The 20,530-nt window shown below is 39.4% G+C and overlaps 1 protein-coding gene across 6 annotated transcripts in view; it reads left to right on the plus strand.

Moving 5' to 3' along the window:
* Nucleotides 1-20,530, plus strand: part of LRCH3 (leucine rich repeats and calponin homology domain containing 3) — an 89,256-nt gene that overhangs the window by 52,973 nt on the left and 15,753 nt on the right. For 4 of the 6 annotated variants that reach the window (XM_023214882.3, XM_023214878.3, XM_023214877.3 and 1 more), the window contains exons 11-16: nt 3,197-3,248; nt 3,716-3,865; nt 7,741-7,791; nt 9,595-9,648; nt 13,567-13,638; nt 20,185-20,233. In XM_023214882.3, coding sequence (XP_023070650.1) covers nt 3,197-3,248; nt 3,716-3,865; nt 7,741-7,791; nt 9,595-9,648; nt 13,567-13,638; nt 20,185-20,233 — 428 coding nt within the window. The remainder of the gene's footprint in view (nt 1-3,196; nt 3,249-3,715; nt 3,866-7,740; nt 7,792-9,594; nt 9,649-13,566; nt 13,639-20,184; nt 20,234-20,530) is intronic. The other 2 variants (XM_023214879.3, XM_023214881.3) reach the window with 2 other exon arrangements.

Consider the following 20,530-nt stretch of genomic DNA (forward strand, 5'->3'; position numbering starts at 1 on the left):
TGAGAGTTCTGCTGTGGTTAAGTTAGCCTGAGTGAAGCGGGACACATCTGGGGTGTGAGATGAGAGTTCTGCTGTGGTTAAGTTAGCCTGAGTGAAGCGGGACACATCTGGGGTGTGGGCTGAGAGTTCTGCTGTGATTGAGTTCTGTTTCAGGTACACGCGAGACATCCGAGTGGAATTATCAAGTAAGCAGTTAGATTTATGAGTTTGGAGTAAGGTGGCAAGAATTAGGGCTTGAACAACCAGAAAAACAAACTGAGCAGGGGTGGTCATGGGGATGGGAGAAAGAGAGTGGTGTCCCAGAGGCTACATGAAACCAGGGCTGCTGTTTTTGCTTTTTCAAGACACGGTCTGTGTCACCCAGCCTGGAGTGTGGTGGTGTCATCATAGCTCAAGCAGCCTTGACCTCCTGGACTCAAGAGATCCTCCTGCCTTCGCCTCCCAAAATGCTGGGATTAAAAGCATGAGCCGCTGTGCCTGGCCTTAAAAATAGTGTTTGAAGAAGTATAGAGAGGAATGAACAACATCACCTACTGCTGATAGATTTTTTTTCCAGGCGGAGGCTTGCTCTGTCACCAGGCTGGAGTGCAATGGCGCAATCTTGACTCACTGCAACCTCCGCCTCCCAGGTTCAAGCCATTCCCCTGCATCAGTCTTCTGAGTAGCTGGGACTACAGGTGCACGCCACCACACCTGGCCAATTTTTTGTATTTTTTTTAGTAGAGATGGGGTTTCACCGTGTTAGCCAGGATGGTCTCGATCTCCTGACCTCATGATCCACCCGTCTCAGCCTCCCAAAGTGCTGGGATTGCAGGCGTGAGCCACTGCACCCCGCCCTGCTGATAGGTTTAATAAGAGGAGGACTAAGAAACAACTATTAGATTTGGGGTTGTCAAGATCACTGACAAACTTGTGAGGTGAAAGAAAGAACAGTTTTAGTGAAATTGTAAGGACAGGATGCGGATTGGATTGGGTACAAAATACAATAATGAGATGAAGTGGAAACAATGGGTTTGACTGGCTTTTTAAAGAAGTATTGTAAAAAGAGGGTAAATGAATATATGTACCTGTAATCCCAGCACTTTGGGAGGCTGAGGTGGGTGGTCTGCTTGAGCCCAGGAGTTCGAGACCAGCCTGGGCAACATGGTGAAACCCCATCTCTACCAAAAATATACAAAAATTAGCTGGGTATGGTGGTGCACACCTGTAGTTCCAGCTTCTCAGGAAGCTGAGGTAGGATTGCTTAACTCCGGGAGGTGGAGGTCTCAGTGAGCTGAGATCACACCACTGCATTGAAGCCTGGACAACAGACTGAGATGAGACCCTGTCTCAAAAAAAAAAGAAAGAAAAGAAAAAAAGAAACATGTAAAAAGAAGATATGTATTAAAAGGTTGAAAAGCAGCTGGGCACGGTGGCTCACACCTGTAATCCCAACACTTTGGGAGGCTGAGGCGAGCGGATCACCTGAGGTCAGGTGTTCAATGACTGCATTTCATTAAATTCGGCCTAGCCAACATGGTGAAACCCCGTCTCTACTAAAAATAAAAAAATTAGCCGGGTGTGCTGGCACATGTTCGTAATCCTAGCTACTCAGGAGGCTGAGGCGAAAGAATCGCTTGAACCTGGTAGGCGGAGGTTGTGGTAAGCTGAGATCGTGCCACTGCACTCCAGCTTGGGCGACAGGACAAGACTCTGTCTCAAAACAAAACAAAACAAAGATTGATAAGCATTGTTAACGTATAGTGTTCAGGTTAGGGCACATAAACAGACTTGAGATGGTTTATTTGGTCCTTTCTGTGTTTTGGTTCAGTTCATCTACAGATGGCCAGTAAAAGCTATGGGAAATTTTAACAGTGAAATTAGCAATCCAGGGAGAAAGTTGCATTTAATTCCTGTTACTCTAAATGTGTAATCAGGGCGGGGTGCGGTGGCCCACACCTGTAATCCCAGCACTCTGGTAGGCCCAAGTGGGTGGATCACTTGAAAAACTCAGGAATTTGAGGGCAACATAGCAAAGCCCATCTCTACAGAAACTACAGAAATAAGCCTGGGTTGGTTGACACACACCTGTAGGCAAGCTACTCGAAAGGCTGAGGCGAGATTATCACTTGAGGCGAGGAGGTCGAATCTGCAGTGAGCCACCATCATGCCAATGTACTCCAGCTTGGGCAACAGAGTGAGACCTGTCTCAAAAAAAGACAAAAAAAAAAAAAAAAAAAAAAAGACTGGCCGCAGTGGCTCACACACCTGTAATCCAAGTACTTTAGGAGGCTGAGGTGGGAGGATGGCTTGAGGGGCAGGAGTTTGAGACCAGTCTGGGCAACATAGTAAGACCGGCATTGCTACAGAAAGATTTTTTAAAAAATAGCTGGGCATGATGGCTTGAGCCCAGGAGGTCAAGACTGCAGTGAGCAATGATGGCAGGATTTTGTTTTTGTTCCCCTAATAGCACACTGATTTCAGTGCCTTTAGATCAGCCTGATAGGCTAATCATCATCATAGTTTCAGAGGCCAGGTCCTAAATGTCACAGTCACTACTTTTGCCAGTTTTAGTTTCAGACACAAAGATGAGTTACAGAGACTTGAACAATGAAAACTGTTTCAGGAAAAGGATAAACAGTAAACCACAAGAATTAACACTGATAACAGTGAGGAAGTAGTACTTTTTTGTTGTTTTTTTAAGCATTAAAAAAGGGTTTCGTAGTTTTCTTAAAAATAAACCAGAATCTTTATTTCTGTGTTAAAATTACTTCATCAATTGAAAATAAGAGCAGGTGTGCTTTATAAATACAGTTACCAGGTTCTGTAGTATTCTAGATTTCTGTTGATAGAATGGCTCTGTGTGAAAGGATCTCAGTTTACCTGTATCTTGTTTTAATCATGATGGTAACGAAGATAATAGTTATTCACGTTATAAAGAAATGATACTTTTTGAAAAGTTATCTCCGTTAACTCTTGTTATTGGCTGACATAATGATACCACATGAAACGTGAGTTGGAGGTGGCAGATTTTCCTCTGGTTTCACTTAATGACTTGGGCGTAGGTTTACAAAATGCAACTACTCCTTCAATGCTGACTAGGCGGTTTGCTGCTGATTAATAGAAAGCTACTGTAAAATAAAAATTTCATTTGTTTTTTATACATCTGTTTGTCTTTTTATTGAAGAGTTTTTTTCTGTTTTCTTTTTTGGATCAGGGTTCCAGTTGAGCCATCTTCTCTCTTGTCACTATCAGCAAGTCACAATCAGGTAATTTTTAGTAGTTACGTTTATTTAGTTTTGCTTTTTAAACTAAGATGATTTTTTTCTTTTATAATACTTAAATTGCCATTAATTGCCAGATATATTTAAGCATTACTAGCTGTCTCAATTAATATAACATATGTACGTAATACTTGCTAACAGTGTTTTTGGACACTAGATAGAAGATCTTTACCTTCGTGATAGCTTTCTAGTATTAGGTTGGTGCAAAAGTAATTGCAGTTTCTCCCATCATTTTCAATGGCAGAAACCGCAATTACTTTTGTACCAACCTAATGTATATAAGAACGGTGCAAAGATGGGAAAAGATTGGCAGGAAACACATGTAAAGAAATGCTAGGTGACTTCACAGCAAAAGCTGCATGGGTCACCAGTAGTTCCCTGAATTGATAGGGAATGTTGGTAAAGTGATCCTTGTTTTTACTTTGATATGCACAATAACGCTTTGGTTCCAGCTGTCACATACAGACCTGGAACTTCATCGGAGAAGGGAGCAGTTAGTAGAGCGCACTCGCAGAGAGGCTCAGCTCGCTGCCCTGCAGTATGAAGAGGAGAAAATAAGGACCAAGCAGATCCAGAGAGATGCTGTCCTGGACTTTGTCAAAGTGAGTCCTTTGAATGACACTGTTCAAGCTGCTGAGAGGTGAAGTGCCTATTTGTTTGGCCAAGCCTGTTGCTTTTTTTGTGTCAATTAAAATGTCAACCATTTTTCTCTCTATAAGGAATCTTGACTAAATAGAGTGTCTCTTTTACTTGTGTCTATCTGCATAAGGACGATGGAAGTGATTATCTTATTAACAGTTATTGACTCTTATTTAGCAGTCCATCATTGGACATGTCACTTTACTATCCAGCAGCCATTTCCTCAATTTCTGGTGTCATAGTAAAGATCAGTCACATGAAACTGATAGTGCTTTAGCAAATAACAAGTTAAGGCCCTCCAAATGTGAACTGTTACTCAGACCTCTCTCCAGCTTCCCTGCTTTAGTAAATAACAAAAGTTTGCTAACCTCACAGGCTTAATCCTTTGCAGGAACTTTGATTTGTTCCTTTCTGTTCTCCACACACATTCAGTTAACCCTGTTAATATTTCTTAATATTTTGCAGCCTCTATAGTAGTGTCTGAAACAATAACATTTTATTTTACCTGTATTACTTATCTTTTTGTTCTGAAATCATTTTTTTGTTCATAATTAAATAATTATTTGTAATTTTGTTGACTTAATATCTGTCTCTCATTTATCTGTAAACTCCATGAAGATAAGAACCATGTCTGTTTTACTTACTACTGTATCCCTAGACCTTAGCAGGTTTTAGCTCATAGTAATCGTCAATGCATATTTGTTGAACGATTAAATGAATTATTCTTGTCCTCTAAAGACTTTCCTATATTTCATACTTTAGAGACCATCTTCTTTAAGTACCATGCATATGTCTGTTTTACCTGATAAATTATTTTTTTCTGAATGTATCAGACCCTTGGTGATGATGTTTAACTCTTTCTTACCTGATTCCTCTTCATCCAACAAGTTCCCTTGTCTATTATTTTCTATCAAGATGTAGGCAAATCTGGCCATGTATGGTGGCTCACGCCTGTAGTCCCAGCACTTGGGAGACCAAGGTGGGTGGATCACCTGAGGTCAGGAGTTTGAGACCAGCCTGGCCAACATGGCAAAATCCTGTCTCAAGTGAAATAAAAAAATTTAGCTGGGCGTGGTGGTGCATGCCTGTAATCCCAGCTAACCAGGAAGCTAACCAGGAGGCCGAAGTGGGAGAATTGTCTGAGCCCAGGAGGCGGAGGCTGCAGTGAGCTGAGCTGAGATCACCACCACTGCACTCTATCCAGCCTGGTCGGCAGAGTGAGACTCCATCTCAAAAAAAAAAGTGGCTAAATCTTTTGACCAATAGCAAAAATACTAAAATTAATATTCCTACAACCAGAAGTTCACAAAGGTACCTCTCTTAATCCCTCCCTCAGAACCTTCCGTCTGCCCTGAGATGTTTCTTTTCGTGCCTTTTCACCCCTCGTAAGAACGTTAATGTGCTGGTGCCATGTTCTCCTGGCCTCCTTTATCTCTGTCGTTGTCTTTTTGTGCAAGTCATCGAATACCCAGATCCTGTTTCTCCTAATTTGTCCAGCCATTTCTCTTTCCCTTAAATCCCTACTTGATTTGTTACCACATAAAAACTTTTTTATATAGTTCTTTTAAAACTAATGAAAATACTTCATTGGTTTATTCTTCATAGGTCATTTGGAGGTGTTCAGGTTTCATAGATGAGGAAGCTGCAGGTGTAGGAAAATTAAGCAATGTAGTCATTTATAGTAAATTCCTTTTCATAATCAGGAGGCAAACCTAGACTTCTGAAAGCCTAACTTTGTTCGTCCATTCAACTTGAAAGACCTTTATGGAATGCTGGTTGTACAAGGAATTAAAGATGCATAAAATACAAGCCTTGCCCACCAGGCACAGCTTAGACCTTATCACAGAAATAAACAGAAAATAAGACAGCTTGTAATAAAAGTGCTTGTTTTATATTCAAGACAATAGAAGACTTAGAGAACAAGTGTCATCAGAATTGACCTCAAAAAAGAAATGATACAGGACCCTGAAGAATGAGTATGTAGGAAATAGCCAGGAAGAACAGACTGGATGATGGTGTGAAGGGGGGTTCAATCTAGGCTGAGGAAATCTAAACGGGATGGGAACTGGGGATGACCTTGTACGATTTGTAGATTTAAAATAACGGTGCTTGCAGGAAATACCAGCTGGCCTAGAGAGTTTGTATTGAAGACTGACGGGAAAAACGAATTATTGAGATGATGATAATACTTAAAACTTACTGAATGCTTATTATGTACCAGGCACTATTTTAAGTACATTATATATATTTACTCATTTAATTCTCCAGCAATCTCTTTAGGTACCATTTTTTTCTTTTTATGAACACGGAAACACGCTCAGAGAGAATAGCAGTTTACTAAGATTAAATACTCAGTAAGTGGCAGGATTAAAATCCTATTATTAGAACAAGGCAGGTTGGCTCCAAAGCCTATTTTGTGAGCACAGTCCATGCTGCCTCTCAGTAATAATGGTTAACACTGAATCCTAAATGCTGTTCTATGTGCTTTGCATAAATTAACTCATTCAGTTTGCCTTCTATAGAAGTCACACGGCTAGCAAGAGATAGTCAACTTGTAGAGAGTCTTGATTAAATGTCAGATTAGTGTTGGATCTTGATCTGTTAAGTAAAAGAGAATGCTGAGTTTCAAAGCAGGAAAAAAACATGACGAGAGAGACTTCTGAAAAATGAATGTGCTCGTGTTAGAATCGGTTAGGAAGAAAGAGACTAGAAAGAGGAAAATAAAGAAGAGAGAAATGGCAATAGTTAGACTAGGGTGTAAAATAAGGCATAAAAGCCAGATGGCTTCTAAGGGTCCTAAGGGTCGGCAGTATAGCACAGAGACAAGAGCCTAAGTTCAGAAATTTCTGAATTTGAATCCAGCTTTGCCACTTGCTGTGTGCTTGACTTTTAGAAAGTTACTGAGCCATTTTATGCCTTTAGCTTCCTCCTGTGTGTGATATTTAACTATGAAATATTAACTATTTCAGAATTATGATGGATATACTTAATGCTTAATACTAGTATGGTAGATGCTATATCCCCTATTACTATAATAAAATGGATTTGCTGAATTACCTGTAAGAGAGATGATGAATAAATCACTGAAGAGGGTGAAAGAAAAGCTCCCAAAGCAAGGTTTGGAGGCTAAAAGAATGGTTTCAAATGAGGGTCTCGCACTGTGGAAAGAACGCAGGCTCTGCAGTTGGAAGACAGGCGCAGACCTCAGTTATGCTACTTACGAACTTGGAGACCTTGCACGTGCCGCATAGCCTCTCTTCTTGATTTTCTCATCTCTAAATGAATATGATGATGATATTTTATCTCACACAGTAGAAGAATCACTGAAATACTGTGTACACAGTGACATACGGTAGAGCACGTTGTAAAGCGGGGACCACAGCAATGCTATCATGTTATTATTAGATGGTTAGATATCACACATTGGAGAAAATAGCCAGTTAGTATGGGACATTGTGAGTTTGTTTTTGAATATGTCAGATATGAGTGGAGTGGGGTTTCCAAGTAAAGAGTTTCCACAGGCAGTTGAAAACACAAACCTGAGATTTGCTTCTAGCTAAAGTTATTACCATTCGAGTGATACTGAAGCCATTAGAGGGAGAGAATAAGTTCACTGAGAGAAGGTCAGTATTCTGATTGTAAACGTGTTTCTGTAGGTATATGTATAGTTTTAAAAATTTGTAACTAAACGGTTCTAACTAGTAAATCTAGAAAAATGCTGTATACAAGAGGTAAAAAAAATTAATGTGAGTGGTTATTTTAGTAAATAGAATTTATTGTTTTCCATGTTCCAGACTCTAACCAGCTTCCTTTTTGGGGGGGTTTTGGGGTTATATAGCAAAAAGCATCACAAAGTCCACAAAAACAGCAACCCCTCCTAGACGGTGAGGTAAGTTGATGTAATCACCTTTTCTTTGAAATTGATTATTTTTGCAATGCAGATGTAATGTTTACATGTAATTATCATCTTTTCAGTGCTTTTTTGAATATTGCCACTTTTCTTTTTCCCTCTCACAAAATTCTCCTTATGAGGGAGATGATACAAGCCAAGGAGTTTATTAGAATGTATAGATCAAGGCTTTTTTCAGCTGTGCACATCCATCTAGCGATGACATTTCCCTCCCTGACCCGCCACCAGAGGCACCATCCCCCTCCTCTGTCTTTGAAGTGTGGTGTGTAGAGTCCCAGGAGCTTTACCTGGTACAGGTAAATGGAGCGGCTACTAAACAAAAAAAGACTCTTACATAGTATTTCAGATTCAGTGTTATCAATGATAACACTTACTTTATAATATCAAATAGTACATTTTTGCTACAGATTAACAGAAAATAAATCACTTAACCTTTGAAAAATCTACACACCTATTTTGATCTGTTAAAAAGAAGCTTTTACCAAATGTTTTTATTGTAGTTGGCTTTCTCATTAACCATTTTCCCTTTAAAAGCCTTCCAGTTTTTTCTTTCTTTTTTTTGTTTTTTGTTTTTTTTGTTTCCTTTCTTTTTTTTTTTTTGAGACAGAGTCTCATGCTATCACCCAGGCTGGAGTGCAGTGGTGCGATATTGGCTCACTGCAACTTCCACCTCCCGGGTTCAAGTGATTCTCCTGCCTCAGCCTCCGAGTAGCTGAGATTACAGGCGCCCACCATCATGCCGGGCTAATTTTTGTATTTTCAGTAGAGACGGGGTTTCACCGTGTTGGTCAGGCTGGTCTCGAACTCCTGACCTTGTAATCTGCCCGCCTTGGCCTCCCAAAGTGCTGGAATTTCAGGCGTGAGCCACTGCGCCTGACCCAGTTTTTTCAATTTATGATCACTACCTCCTTGAAAAAGGCATAAAAGCGTTGTTTCATGTGAATTTTGACTTTGCTTTTCATAAAATAAGTTATTTGAAAACCTAACACCTGGGGCTTTAGAAGCAGCAATTTTCAGTGTTTTTCAAGCATAAGAGTTTCTGGTAAGGGAAAGTGTATTGTTTGAAATGCTTTCAATTGTCCGTTATAGAGGTTTTTTAAAAAATTTTATCAGACATAGAACTACTTCTAGTTTTTTTTTATGTTAGAACATTATGTATTTGTATAATACCTGAAAGATTGACTCAGGCCTGTTCACTTGTGTTTTCTTCACCTGGTAATAATTCTAACACATTTTTGACAACCAAAGTTTGATAAATTTAATATATGTTTTCTTTTTTACTCAATATTTCCTTCTTGATGATTGTTTTCAAGTAATTCATTCTCGAGAAAACTAAAGCTCCACCGGAAAATAACATAAACAGTTCTAAAAATTGTAATCGTACTTTTCATTTTGCTTGAGAAAGAAAATGAAGAGATACTTAGACTAGAAATTATGACCCCTGGGCTACTGGTCTGTCACTGGCTCACTAAATGACTGCAGGTTCTTTATGTTATTGTTACATCTCTCTCCAGCTTTCTGCTCCCTCCTTGCTTTGGAAGGTTTTAGGCAGTAAGATCATATTTGAAGTTGTTTAAACTCTGGGAGAAAATCAGTAGTCAGAACCAGCTTACTGACTATTATAATGCACGAATTCCAGATGATTGTGAATGTGGTCCTCTATGTCAACATCTTCAAAAGTATGTCTTAATATGTCTCTTTCCTTGTGTGTGTATTCGTGAAATACGTCATACGTGTGCGTAGTTTGTTTCTGACGTTGCTTCATTTTTCTCACCTCTCCAGTGCCCCTTCCCATCCAGAAGGTCTCAGCACACTGATGATAGTGCCTTGTTAGTGGTAAGAGTTTCGCACAAAATGGAGTTTTACGTTTCTGTGTTTAGAGATTAAAGGATAGCTCTTGTACTTTTTATTCGGAAACTATATCTAAATACCATAAAACATGATGAGCATCATTACTAAATGCTTTAGAAAGAACTAAACCCTTTTCCCACATGACTATTTGTGATTGACCCAGTGTTTTAGAGTCAGAGTGCTGTGGCTCATGTCTTCGTCAGTGCCACCAAGACTCAGCATTTGCGTTGAGAACCATGTTGGCTTTGTGCGTGTGCTGGGGACAGAGGCATCACGTAATAGTCACGTTTTCAATGTGTCTAATTCCAGGAGCACTTACTTTATTAATCATTAATTTGGCTCATGGGTCAACTGTATGTTAAGGTGGCCCATGACGCTGATTGCACAACTGTGTATTTGACATCCTATTTTATTACGTATTTTCAGCTACCGAAAATCCTTCACTTTGGTTTTAAATACTTACATCTCAAGATTATTCCTTCATGTTCACTTTTTAAACTCAAGGAAACATTAACTACTGATCATGTTTAACACTGGTTTACTTTTATTGCCTGTTTCATCAGCTGAAAATGAGTATAAGATGGAAAGTTTATTTAAAGCCTTACTTTTATTAGCCTTGCGAGAGAATTCTAACCGTTTATAGAATTTCTTTCCCCATCATGTTTTATGTTACTTTTTTCGTAGCAGCGCGATTCAGAAGTCTAGTATCTATAGCAGTTCGGTCTCATGCTAGTAACTGCTGCCAGGGTGCATACTACTGCATGAGCTGCATGCTTCAGCATGACATTCCTGTTACACAAACTTCCATAGTCTGTTCACATTTCTGTGTATTCTGCAATCTTCATTTCCTTTGAGATGGATAAAACACCTTTTAACTGGGCAGTCTTATAGGTGAATACAGTCATCAGACTCTAGAGTTTTAGTGTGAGTGAATTGGCCTAAGAAGCGAATAACAAGTTAAAAATTAGACAAATATTGAGAGCCTCTGATGATCCAAACACTTACCAAAATTATCTCATTTGTTCCTCACAGCAACCTTAAGAGTGAAAGTTAAATTTAGCACGTTTTTACAGATGATTTCTGAGGCCCAGAATGTGGCTTGTCCAAGGTCGCATAGATAGTAAGTGCAAGGCTGGGAATCCACATCTGTCTGGCTGATGGGAGGACCTGCATTCAACACCGTGCTGTAGCTGGAAACCATTGAGGAAACTAAAGGGCTAATAACACATGTAATACGTGGTATAAGTCTGAGTGCCAAGACTTTTTTGTTAAGGAAATAGTGGAATTTAGAAAAACAGCAACAGCAAAATCCCTTTAGTGTGTAACTTGAAATTCCCTTCAGCCATTTGTCAAAACACATTCCCTTATGTTTTAGCTACCGATATTCATATCGGATCCTCTAAATTAGATGGCCTTTAAAAGCAAGGAATTTCTTCTAAGTTTCATGACCTTTAAAAGCACATCTCACATTTCTTTGTATGCCAAATAATGTCCAACCAACACTGTGCAAAAAGTCATATTTTAAATAAAACCTCATATTATCAAAACTATGCTTCAGAAGGCTTCCTATTGCTTAGAGTGGAGTCTAAATGTGGCCTCGAAGCTCCTTCGTGCTCTGTCTGGTGCCTCCATCTCCAGTCTCCTCTCTGGGCTCTTGCTATACCAGCATTTTCCCCAACTCTTCAAATATCATAAGCCCTTTCCCATCTCAGACCTTTGCAAATGCTGTTTCTTTTACATAGAATGCCTTTTCCTCCCTGCATATACCCCTTGATTAATTCCTGCTCGTCTCTCAGGTATTTGTTTGAGTGTCCCATCCTTCACATGGTTCTTCTGCAGCCCACTGCCCTTACGTCAGCCCACAGCTGGACAGTTAAATAAGCTGACAGGAGCCCGGTACATTTGATGAAGGGGAGACCCAGGAAGTATACGTGGTGTGTTACTGTTGTCACAGCAGTTTTTTTAAATCATGGTACTTTTATTTGGGTGTTGATTATTTTTTATTTTTATTTTATTTTTAATTTAATTTTGCTTTATTTTTTTATTTTTATTTATTTATTTAATTATTTTGTGACAGAGTCTCCCTCTGTTGCCCAGGCTGGAGTGCAGTGGCATGAACATGGTTCCTTGAAGCATCAGCCTCCTGAGTAGCTGGGACTACAGGTGCTCGTGCCACACGTGGCTAATTTTTAAATTTTTTGTAGAGTCAGGGTCTCACCATGTTGCTCAGGCTGGTCTCTAACTCCAGGGCTCAAGCATTCCTCCTGCCCCAGCCTCCCAAAGTGCTGAGATTACGGGCATGAGCCACCGTGCCCAGCTTGTTTATTCTTTTATTATCTCTTTTCTATTGAACTACTAGACGATAAGCTTCATGAGCACAAGGATATTTTATTTTGTCTTAATATACTTAATTTACTCCATCCCTACCACCGTTCCTGGGATATATTAGGTGGTCAGTAAATATTTCCTGAATAAACACATAAATTCTATGCATCTACTGGTTATTAAATTGTTTCATGATGAAAAGGTCTGATGAATGATATCGTAAGGTAAATGCTGAATTTGATCTAAAGACCTTGAAACATACGATTTGAAATAAAGATTTATAGCAGCTAATATCAGTTACACTGACATTCTCTTCGGGCTACCCCTCAAGCTCCTGTTGCTTTTGTCTGTATCAGGTCTCATGAGGCTTATTTTACCTCTTCTTCATCCACTCCTAGTTTTCCTTTTTATATTTGACATTGGCAGTCGTTGCAGTACCTCTGATTAAAAAGTAGACCCAGGCAATCTAAACCCCAGAAGCATACACAGTGTGTTACCATTGTCACAGTTGTGTTCTGTGGTATATTTTTATCTTCATTATTTGCTGCCTTAAGATAGATTTTGTGATACATGTAATACGTTGTGTGTTACATGCTGCTTTTGTCAAATACGAATATGTTAATTCTCATTAAAAATACAGTCGTGTTTATTTTATTGACCATACACATACCTTTTCCCAAACACCCATTTGTTTTCTTGTTCATTTATCTCATGGTTTAGAAATTTGTTGTCCTAGTTTAAATTTTTAAAAATTCCTTAGAAAGACTTCACTGTTTTTAAGCTCTTGGCATTTTGTTGTTTTAGTAGGTAAAACCTTACCCAGTGCCCTTTGTGACAGTATTGTCTTCTCTGATTTCCACTCTCCGTCTGGCAAAGGAGAAAAATTGTCATGTTTTGAGCATCTCTTACCTGTAATAAAAATTCTATATAATAAATACTTTAAAATTTTTTCTTTTTAATTGACAATATTTATATATATACAATCTAACTATATCTCCAGTACATCTAACCAGCTGTATGTTGGTTGGTGAAAGATAAAGGTTTGAAGAAAAGGGAAATTCCACCTTCCCCTCTTAGAGTCAGTGGGAGTTTCACAGAGGCAGAGATGAAATGCCGGTTCCTCCTTCAGGTTGATGCAGAATCCTCACATCCTCATTATAATATATCTAATTTGGATTAATGTTGAAAAAATATTGTTTTTATTGATACCAGTTCTGCTTGGTTAAAGTCCCCCATCATAGGAACAGGACTCATTTGTTTCAAGGCTACTATGCTAAAATTGTTGATGTTCTGTTTTATTTCTGCATAAAATCATTTTTAATAAATCATGCCTCCCATTTCTTGATTAATGTGGCATGAGGTATTGAGACTATCCTGAATTCCACAAGTGGGAAAACTGTGTTGATGGGTTGTTGTCCCCCAAGTATTCTCTTTCTGGCCTGTCAATAGCTTAGTAAACCATTGGAAAGATTGTCAGTGACCTGTCCTTTTCTCATTTCACTAGTCAGATCTGCCTGCCTGACAGTTGCTAATATCAGTGCTGCCTTCTGTTTCTTCTCTTTCTCATTTGAAATGCAGTCGCTGTCAGGTTTGAATCAAGTGGGCCGTGCTGCTCCCCTGCCTCATTCTTCTGCCTTCACGCCTCTTAAGGTATCTCTTGTTACTGTAATTCACCAGGAAGTTTGGGGAGGGGGTAAATATAAGGCCTTGAATTTTTCAGTGAATTGATCTAACAATCTGAAATATAGGATCATATAAATATACCTGTTTATGAAACTGTTTGAGTTTAACGTTGATTTCCCTTGAAATTGTTTGAAAGTTTTATGATGCTAGAGACAGTCACAGAGCTCATATTAATTCTTTGTATTCAGATTCTGTTTGATGTGTCATTCTGATTTTTTTATCAAAGGTTTTTTTGTTGTGAGTTATTATTTCACTTTGGTTAGCATATAATATCGAATTAACTCTGTCGTCTAATGTGCATGCAAAATAATTTGAGTCGAAAAACACTGTCACTACCAAAACCCTCTACCATAGGGGTTAACCAATTGTGGCCCCTAGGCCACTCGTTTTTTTAAATAAAGCTTTATTTTTATATAACCAATCCCTTTTGTTTATGCATTGCCTATGGCTGCTTGCACAGTAAACAGCTGAGGTGGAATAATTGTGACCAAGATCATATACCTACAAGCCTAAAATATGTAGAGTCTGGCCCTATAAGAAAAAAATCGCAACCCCCTGCTTTTTTCAACAATAATGTCATAAGAGATGATACATTCCACCTTCTGGAAAAATTTAAACTCTAAAAATTAAGAACCTGTAGTGGTTTATTTTTTGAAGGCCTCTAGGAGTGGTAATTCCTTATTTGTTATCATTGGATATGTACAAAATGATGAACAGTTCTCACTGTCAAGAAGTCCTTTGTCTAACCTACAACTGTCCTGCTATGGTTTATACCTTGTTTCTTTCCAGAGTGGAGATTTTCTAGTTATTTAGCATTTTTTAGTGTAAGAATCCTTTTTTTTTTTTACACAAAATACAATTTTTTTTAACGTAAGAATTTAAAAACAATTACGATGCCATCCTTAGCTTCTAAACTCAGATCGTTTTACATGCCTTTCCCAGCCTGTTAATCTTTAATGAGTTTTCACAAGTTCTCTGCCTTCCATTCTGGTTTCATGGTCCACAACTAGAAATACATCCCTCATTAGAGCTTGCTCATTTAGGGTGATTTTTAAATTTTTGGTCTTCATTTTGCCCAGTATCCACTGTAATTCTCAAATGTTTTAATTATACCTCTATTATGTGTTGAGACAGGGTCTTGCTGTGTCTCCCAGGCTGGATCCTCCCACCCTAGCCTCCTGAGTAGCTGGGAATACAGACGTGCACCACCATGCCGGGCTAATGTTTTAAGTTTTTGTAGAGACAAGGTCTCACTGTATTGCCCGAGCTGGTCTCAACTCCTGGGCTGAAGAGGTCATCGTGCCTCAGCCTCCCGAAGTACTAGGTGTCAGCCACGGCACCCAGCCTCCTCCAGCTTCTCAGTGACAGTTCTTTTCCTCATGTTGTATTCTTTATTTTTTCCTGAATATTTAATTTTGGTGTTTGAATATTTTTACTTGTCTAATGTACCAGAATACTTTCAAATTGTTGCATTGAGCCAGGCACACTGGCTCACACCTGCAATCCCAGAGCTGGGAGCCTGAGAGGGGGGATTACAATTGTGCCAGGAATTCAAGGCTGCAGTAGCTGCAGTCACACCACTGCAATCACACCACTGCAATCACACCACTGCACCCCAGCCTGGGACAGTGCAAGACCATGTCTTTAAAATCATTAAAACCGAATTCTTGTATCATGCCCTTTTTTTTTTTTTTTTTTTTAGTTTTTAGTTTTTGTGGGTACAAAGCAAGTGTGTATATTTATGGGGTTCATGAGGTATTTTGATACAGGTATACAATGCGTAATAATTACATCAGGTAAACGGGCTGTCCATCACCTCAAGCATTTATCCTTTGTGTTACAAACAATCCAATTATACTCCTTTACTTATTTTAAAATGTACAATTATTGACTATGTTGACCATTTTGTACTATCAAATGCTGGATCTTATTCTTTTTATTTTTTTTGGACCCATTAACTATCCCCATTTCCTCCTGCCACCCTCCCGCTACCCTTCCCAGCTTCTGGGAACGCTCAGCTTAGTCTGCATCGTGTTTTTTTAAATGCTGACCCCAGCTTTTTAAATTTTTTTTTGAGACGGAGTTTTGCTCCTGTTGCCCTGGTCAGAGTGCAATGGCACGATCTCGGCTCACTACAACCTCTGTCTCTGGGTTTAAAGCGATTGTCCTGCCTCGACCTCCAGAGTAGCCGGGATTATAGGCGCCCGCCACCAAGCCCGGCTAATAACCTCAACTTTATAACAACTGTAAATCTAACAAACCTTCTCTGGTTATTATTGAACATACGCTACATACCTGGATGCCTCCTGAAAAAACTTTGTAATTCTCTTCCATGTTAATCCTTTGCTAGCCTTTCTCAACTGGGATCGTTATTGGAACAACGCAGAAAATTATTTCAGAAACTTTTTTTCAACATTATCTCAAGGAAGGTACATAACTAGCACCATTCTAGTTGTATGGGAGAGAAGTTAATTTGTTGTACTCCATGAGTACCTTCAGGCATGTGGCTTCTTCAGAGTCAGCACTGAGAAGTGTTTTGACTGTGCCAAAAGCCGTGTGATCCAGACAGACCACGTTGTCTCGTTCTACGGTGACTGTCGTGTGAGATTAAATAGAAAACTTTATTAGACTTTAGATAAGTCTTTTTTTCTATCAGACCTGCTGTATTGTCAAATGATTATTTTAAAAGATTCTTTATTTGTTAGTTTCTGTATTACTTTCACAGCAGTTATACACTATACTTATGAATTTATTTCATAAGTAAAAGTTGAGTTTGTATCAGTTTCTGGGGTTTTTTTCTTTCCATTGCCTAAATTCTCTAGTGAGAGATTATTTCTTAACCTTTTTTTTGCTCTCCAGTTTTCTAGGAGTTCCCAAATGTAGTTAATGGCCTCACAGTGATTTATGCTAATTATTTTGGTATCCTAGAATGCAAGTCACTTAGATTTACAGCTTTAATAAAAACACATTTCAGAAACCATTTTTACGGGTCTCCTCTATTCTGGCTTTGTTTTCATCATATCCAGTTGTGTATTATCTGTGGCTGTTTTTTTTTTTTTTTTTTTTTTCCTTTGAGATGGAGTCTTGCTCTGTCACTCAGGCTGGAGTACAGTGTTGAGATCTCGGCTCACTGCAACCTCCGCCTCCCAGTTTCACATGATTCTCTCGCCTCAGCCTCCCGCGTAGCCGGGATTACAGGCACACACCACCATGCCTGGCTAATTTTTGTATTTTTAGTAGAGATGGGGTTTTACCGTGTTGGCCAGGCTGGTTTCAAACTCCTGACCTCAGGCAATCCACCCACCTCTGCCTCCCAAAGTGCTGGGATTACAGGTGTGAGTCACTGCACCTGGCCTGTTGCTGTTTCAAACTGAAGGGAGAGAATGTTCGCTGCCCTTCAGTGTTGTTCGTTGTTTGTTTCAGCTCTTCTTTCTCATCTAATAAAGTCGCCTATTAACTTTCTCCTTTTACTCCTTAATACGTTTAAATTTCCAGTCTATGTCCTATAAATAAGTGTTTTTTAAATTTTTGAAAATATTTTTTCCTCCATGTCTATTGGTCCTTGAACATGTCTTTGTTTAACCAACTTTCTACTTATTCACAGCCCTTGAAAATAAACATATTCTTTTACTTCCTTATAAAGATATCTGGCTTTTGCCTCATTTACCTGTTCATTCCTTTTAGCAGTTTCTGTTACTCTTGTTTGAATTAAATTTCTTATTTAAACTTCCATTTTTTCTCAACACCTAGAACTTAGTTTACTTGCATCTATAAACCCGATGAACGTGTCTTTTTTCACTTAAGATGTGAACACACTGCCTTACTCACGAGCGCAGCTCACCCAGAACTTAGTTTACTTGCATCTATAACCCTGACAAACATGGCTTTTTCACTTAAGATGTGAACACACTGCCTTACGAGCGCAGCTCACAGTTTAAATCTTAGTTCTCAACCTGTGATATCAAAGTAAGGAATTGTTACCAGAAAATTGTCTCCAGGTGAGTCTTAAGAATTTTCTCAATAAATGGCCTTGGTTTATTTATTTATTTTTAGCAGTTAAAATTATTTATCGTCATTAATGTATCTGACCCAACTCTAAGTAGCGATGTAAGAGCTCTGAAAATATTGAAACCAATGGTGGGGAAAGCATGGGAGCAGATGTGTATGTTTGTGTTAGTTTTAGGGTCATTATATCCAGAAATGTGCCTTAGTTGTATCATAAAGTTATAATATATTTAGATTATATTTCAAGGCAATTAGATATCAAGGCCTAAAAAACTGTTAATGTTATTCTAGCTTTTTTTAAATTTGTTTGTTTGTTTGTTTGTTTATTTTGAGACAGAGTTTTGCTCTGTCGCCCAGGCTGGAATGCAGTGGCGCCATCTCGGCTCACTGCAACCTCCGCCTCCGTGTTCAAGTGATTCTCCTCCCAAGTAGCTGGGACTACAGGTGCCCGCCACCATGCCTAGCTAATTTTTTAATTTTTAGTAGAGATGGGGTTTCACCATGTTGGCCAGGACAGTCTTGATCTCTTGACCACGTGATCTGCCCACCTCAGCTCCCAAAATATTGGGATTACAGGCGTGACCCGTCGCGCCCTGTAGCTTTTCTTAATTGTACTCCCCTGCCAAGTCTTCCACATCTTTAACCCGGTCAACCATCATTTCTTTGTAAATGAGCTTAACTACATTTCCCTTTCTTTAGGTAAGCTTTGTAACTGTTTAGCTAGTTCTTCCTTCTTTTTACAGTTCTTTCGGTCAATGAATTGAAAATGTCTTGGACTCAAATACTAGTGTAGAAAATATATCTATCATCTCTTAAACATCTTCTTTCCTAACTGAAATTAGGAAACTATATTACTTTTTAAAAATATTAAATTTTATTCTCCAGAGAAAAAAGTACTTTAGAAACTATTATGGAGAAATACTATTAGAAAATAAAATGTTGCTTTTTCTTTCTCATATATTTCCCAGTAACATTTTCTGTCTTAGGATGATCATTTTTCATAGTCTTAGGAAGAGCTTGTTAAATAATGGACTGTCTTTATATAAACACGACTAGACCGGGCGTGGTGGCTTATGCCTATAATCCCAGCACTTCGGGAGGTCGAGGCAGGTGGACCACCTGAGATTGGGAGTTTGAGGCCAGCCTGATCAACATGGAAAAACTCTGTCTCTACTAAAAATACAAAATAAGCCGGGCATGGTGGCACATGCCTGTAATCCCAGCTGCTTGGGAGGCTGAGGCAGGAGAATCACTTGAACCTGGGAGGCGGAGGTTGTGGTGAGCCGAGATTGCTCCATTGCACTCTAGCCTGGGTAATGAGAGCGAAACTCCATCTCAAAAAAAAAAAAAAAAAAAAGCCGGTCGTGGTGGCTCATGCCTGTAATCCCAGCATTTTGGGAGGCCGAGGCAGGTGAATCACCTGAGGTTGGGAGTTCTAGAACAGCCTGACTAACATGGAGAAACCCCATCTGTACTAAAAGTACAAAAAAATTAGCCGGGCATGGTGGTACACACCTGTAATCCCAGCTACTTGGGAGGCTGAGGCAGGAGAATCACTTGAACCTGAGGGGCAGAGGTTGCAGTTTGCCAAGATCGTGCCGCTGCACTCCAGCCTGGGCAATAAGAGCAAAACTCCATCTCAAAAAAATGAAATAAAATAAAATCTTCGCTTTTAAAAATGCAGAATTAATTCATTTCACCAAATCCTCATTTCTTTTTCTTCTTCCTCTTTTACTTCCTCCTCTTCCTCCTCCTCTTCCTCTTCCTCCTCCTCCTCCTCTTCTTCTTCTTCTTCTTCTCCTTCTTCCTTCTTCTCCCTTTTTTTTTTTTTAAAGAGGGGGTCAGGCTACACATGGTAGCTCATGTCTATAATCCAGCACTTTGGGAGGCTGAGGCAGGTTCATCACTTGAGCTCAGGAGATTGAGACTAACCTGGCTAACATGGCAAGAGCCTGTCTCTACAAAAAATACAAAACTGGGCATGGTGATGTGCTCCTAACTACTTCGGAGGCTGAGGTAGAAGGATCACCTGAGCCTGGGAGGTCATGCCGTTGCGCTCTAGCCTGGGTGACAAGAGTGAGACCCTGTCTCAGAGAGAGAGAGAGAAAGAGAGTGAGTTTCCCTCTGTCACCCAGGCTGGAGTGCAGGCGCAGTCATAGCTCACTGCAGCCTTTAATTGCTGGGCTCAGGTAATCCTCCCACCTCAGCCTCTACAGGAACACACCACCAGGTCTGACTCATTTTTTAAATGTTTTGTAGAGACAGGGTCTCCTATGTTGCCTCAGCTGGTCTCAACTCCTGCTCTCAAGTAATCCTCCCATCTCAGCCTCCAAAAGTACTGGGATTACAGGCACGAGCCACCATACCTGGCCCAAATTCTCATCTCTAGACTTAATCGTGAAGGAGAGTTACCTGTTTTTTGTCTTTTATAATTTCAAAATTACCCTAAAAGTAGAAAGTATTTCTTCTTGCGTAACAATTATTGATTATATGTCTGTTTCTCCACAGAGTGATGACAGACCTAATACTCTATTAAGTTCACCTACAACAGAAACAGGTAATAGACACAAAGGTGCACTTTACCACATCAAGATTATAATTCTTTATTTTTTATTTAAAAAATAATAATAAATAGAGACAAGGCCTTTCTATGTTGACCAGGGTGATCTCAAGCTCCTGGGCTCAAGGTGATCCTCCTGCCTTGTCCTCCCAAAGTGCTGGGATTACAGATGTCAGCCACAGCACCCTGCCAAGATTATAATTTTTTACCAAGATTTTCCTGAATTACTTGTTAGAGAGCTGTGACTGCTTTTTCTGAGATAGAAATCAGATACAGAATTGGAAACCACTGGGT

The sequence above is a fragment of the Piliocolobus tephrosceles genome, chromosome 2 (assembly GCF_002776525.5).
Source record: "Piliocolobus tephrosceles isolate RC106 chromosome 2, ASM277652v3, whole genome shotgun sequence".
Taxonomy (NCBI): domain Eukaryota; kingdom Metazoa; phylum Chordata; class Mammalia; order Primates; family Cercopithecidae; genus Piliocolobus; species Piliocolobus tephrosceles.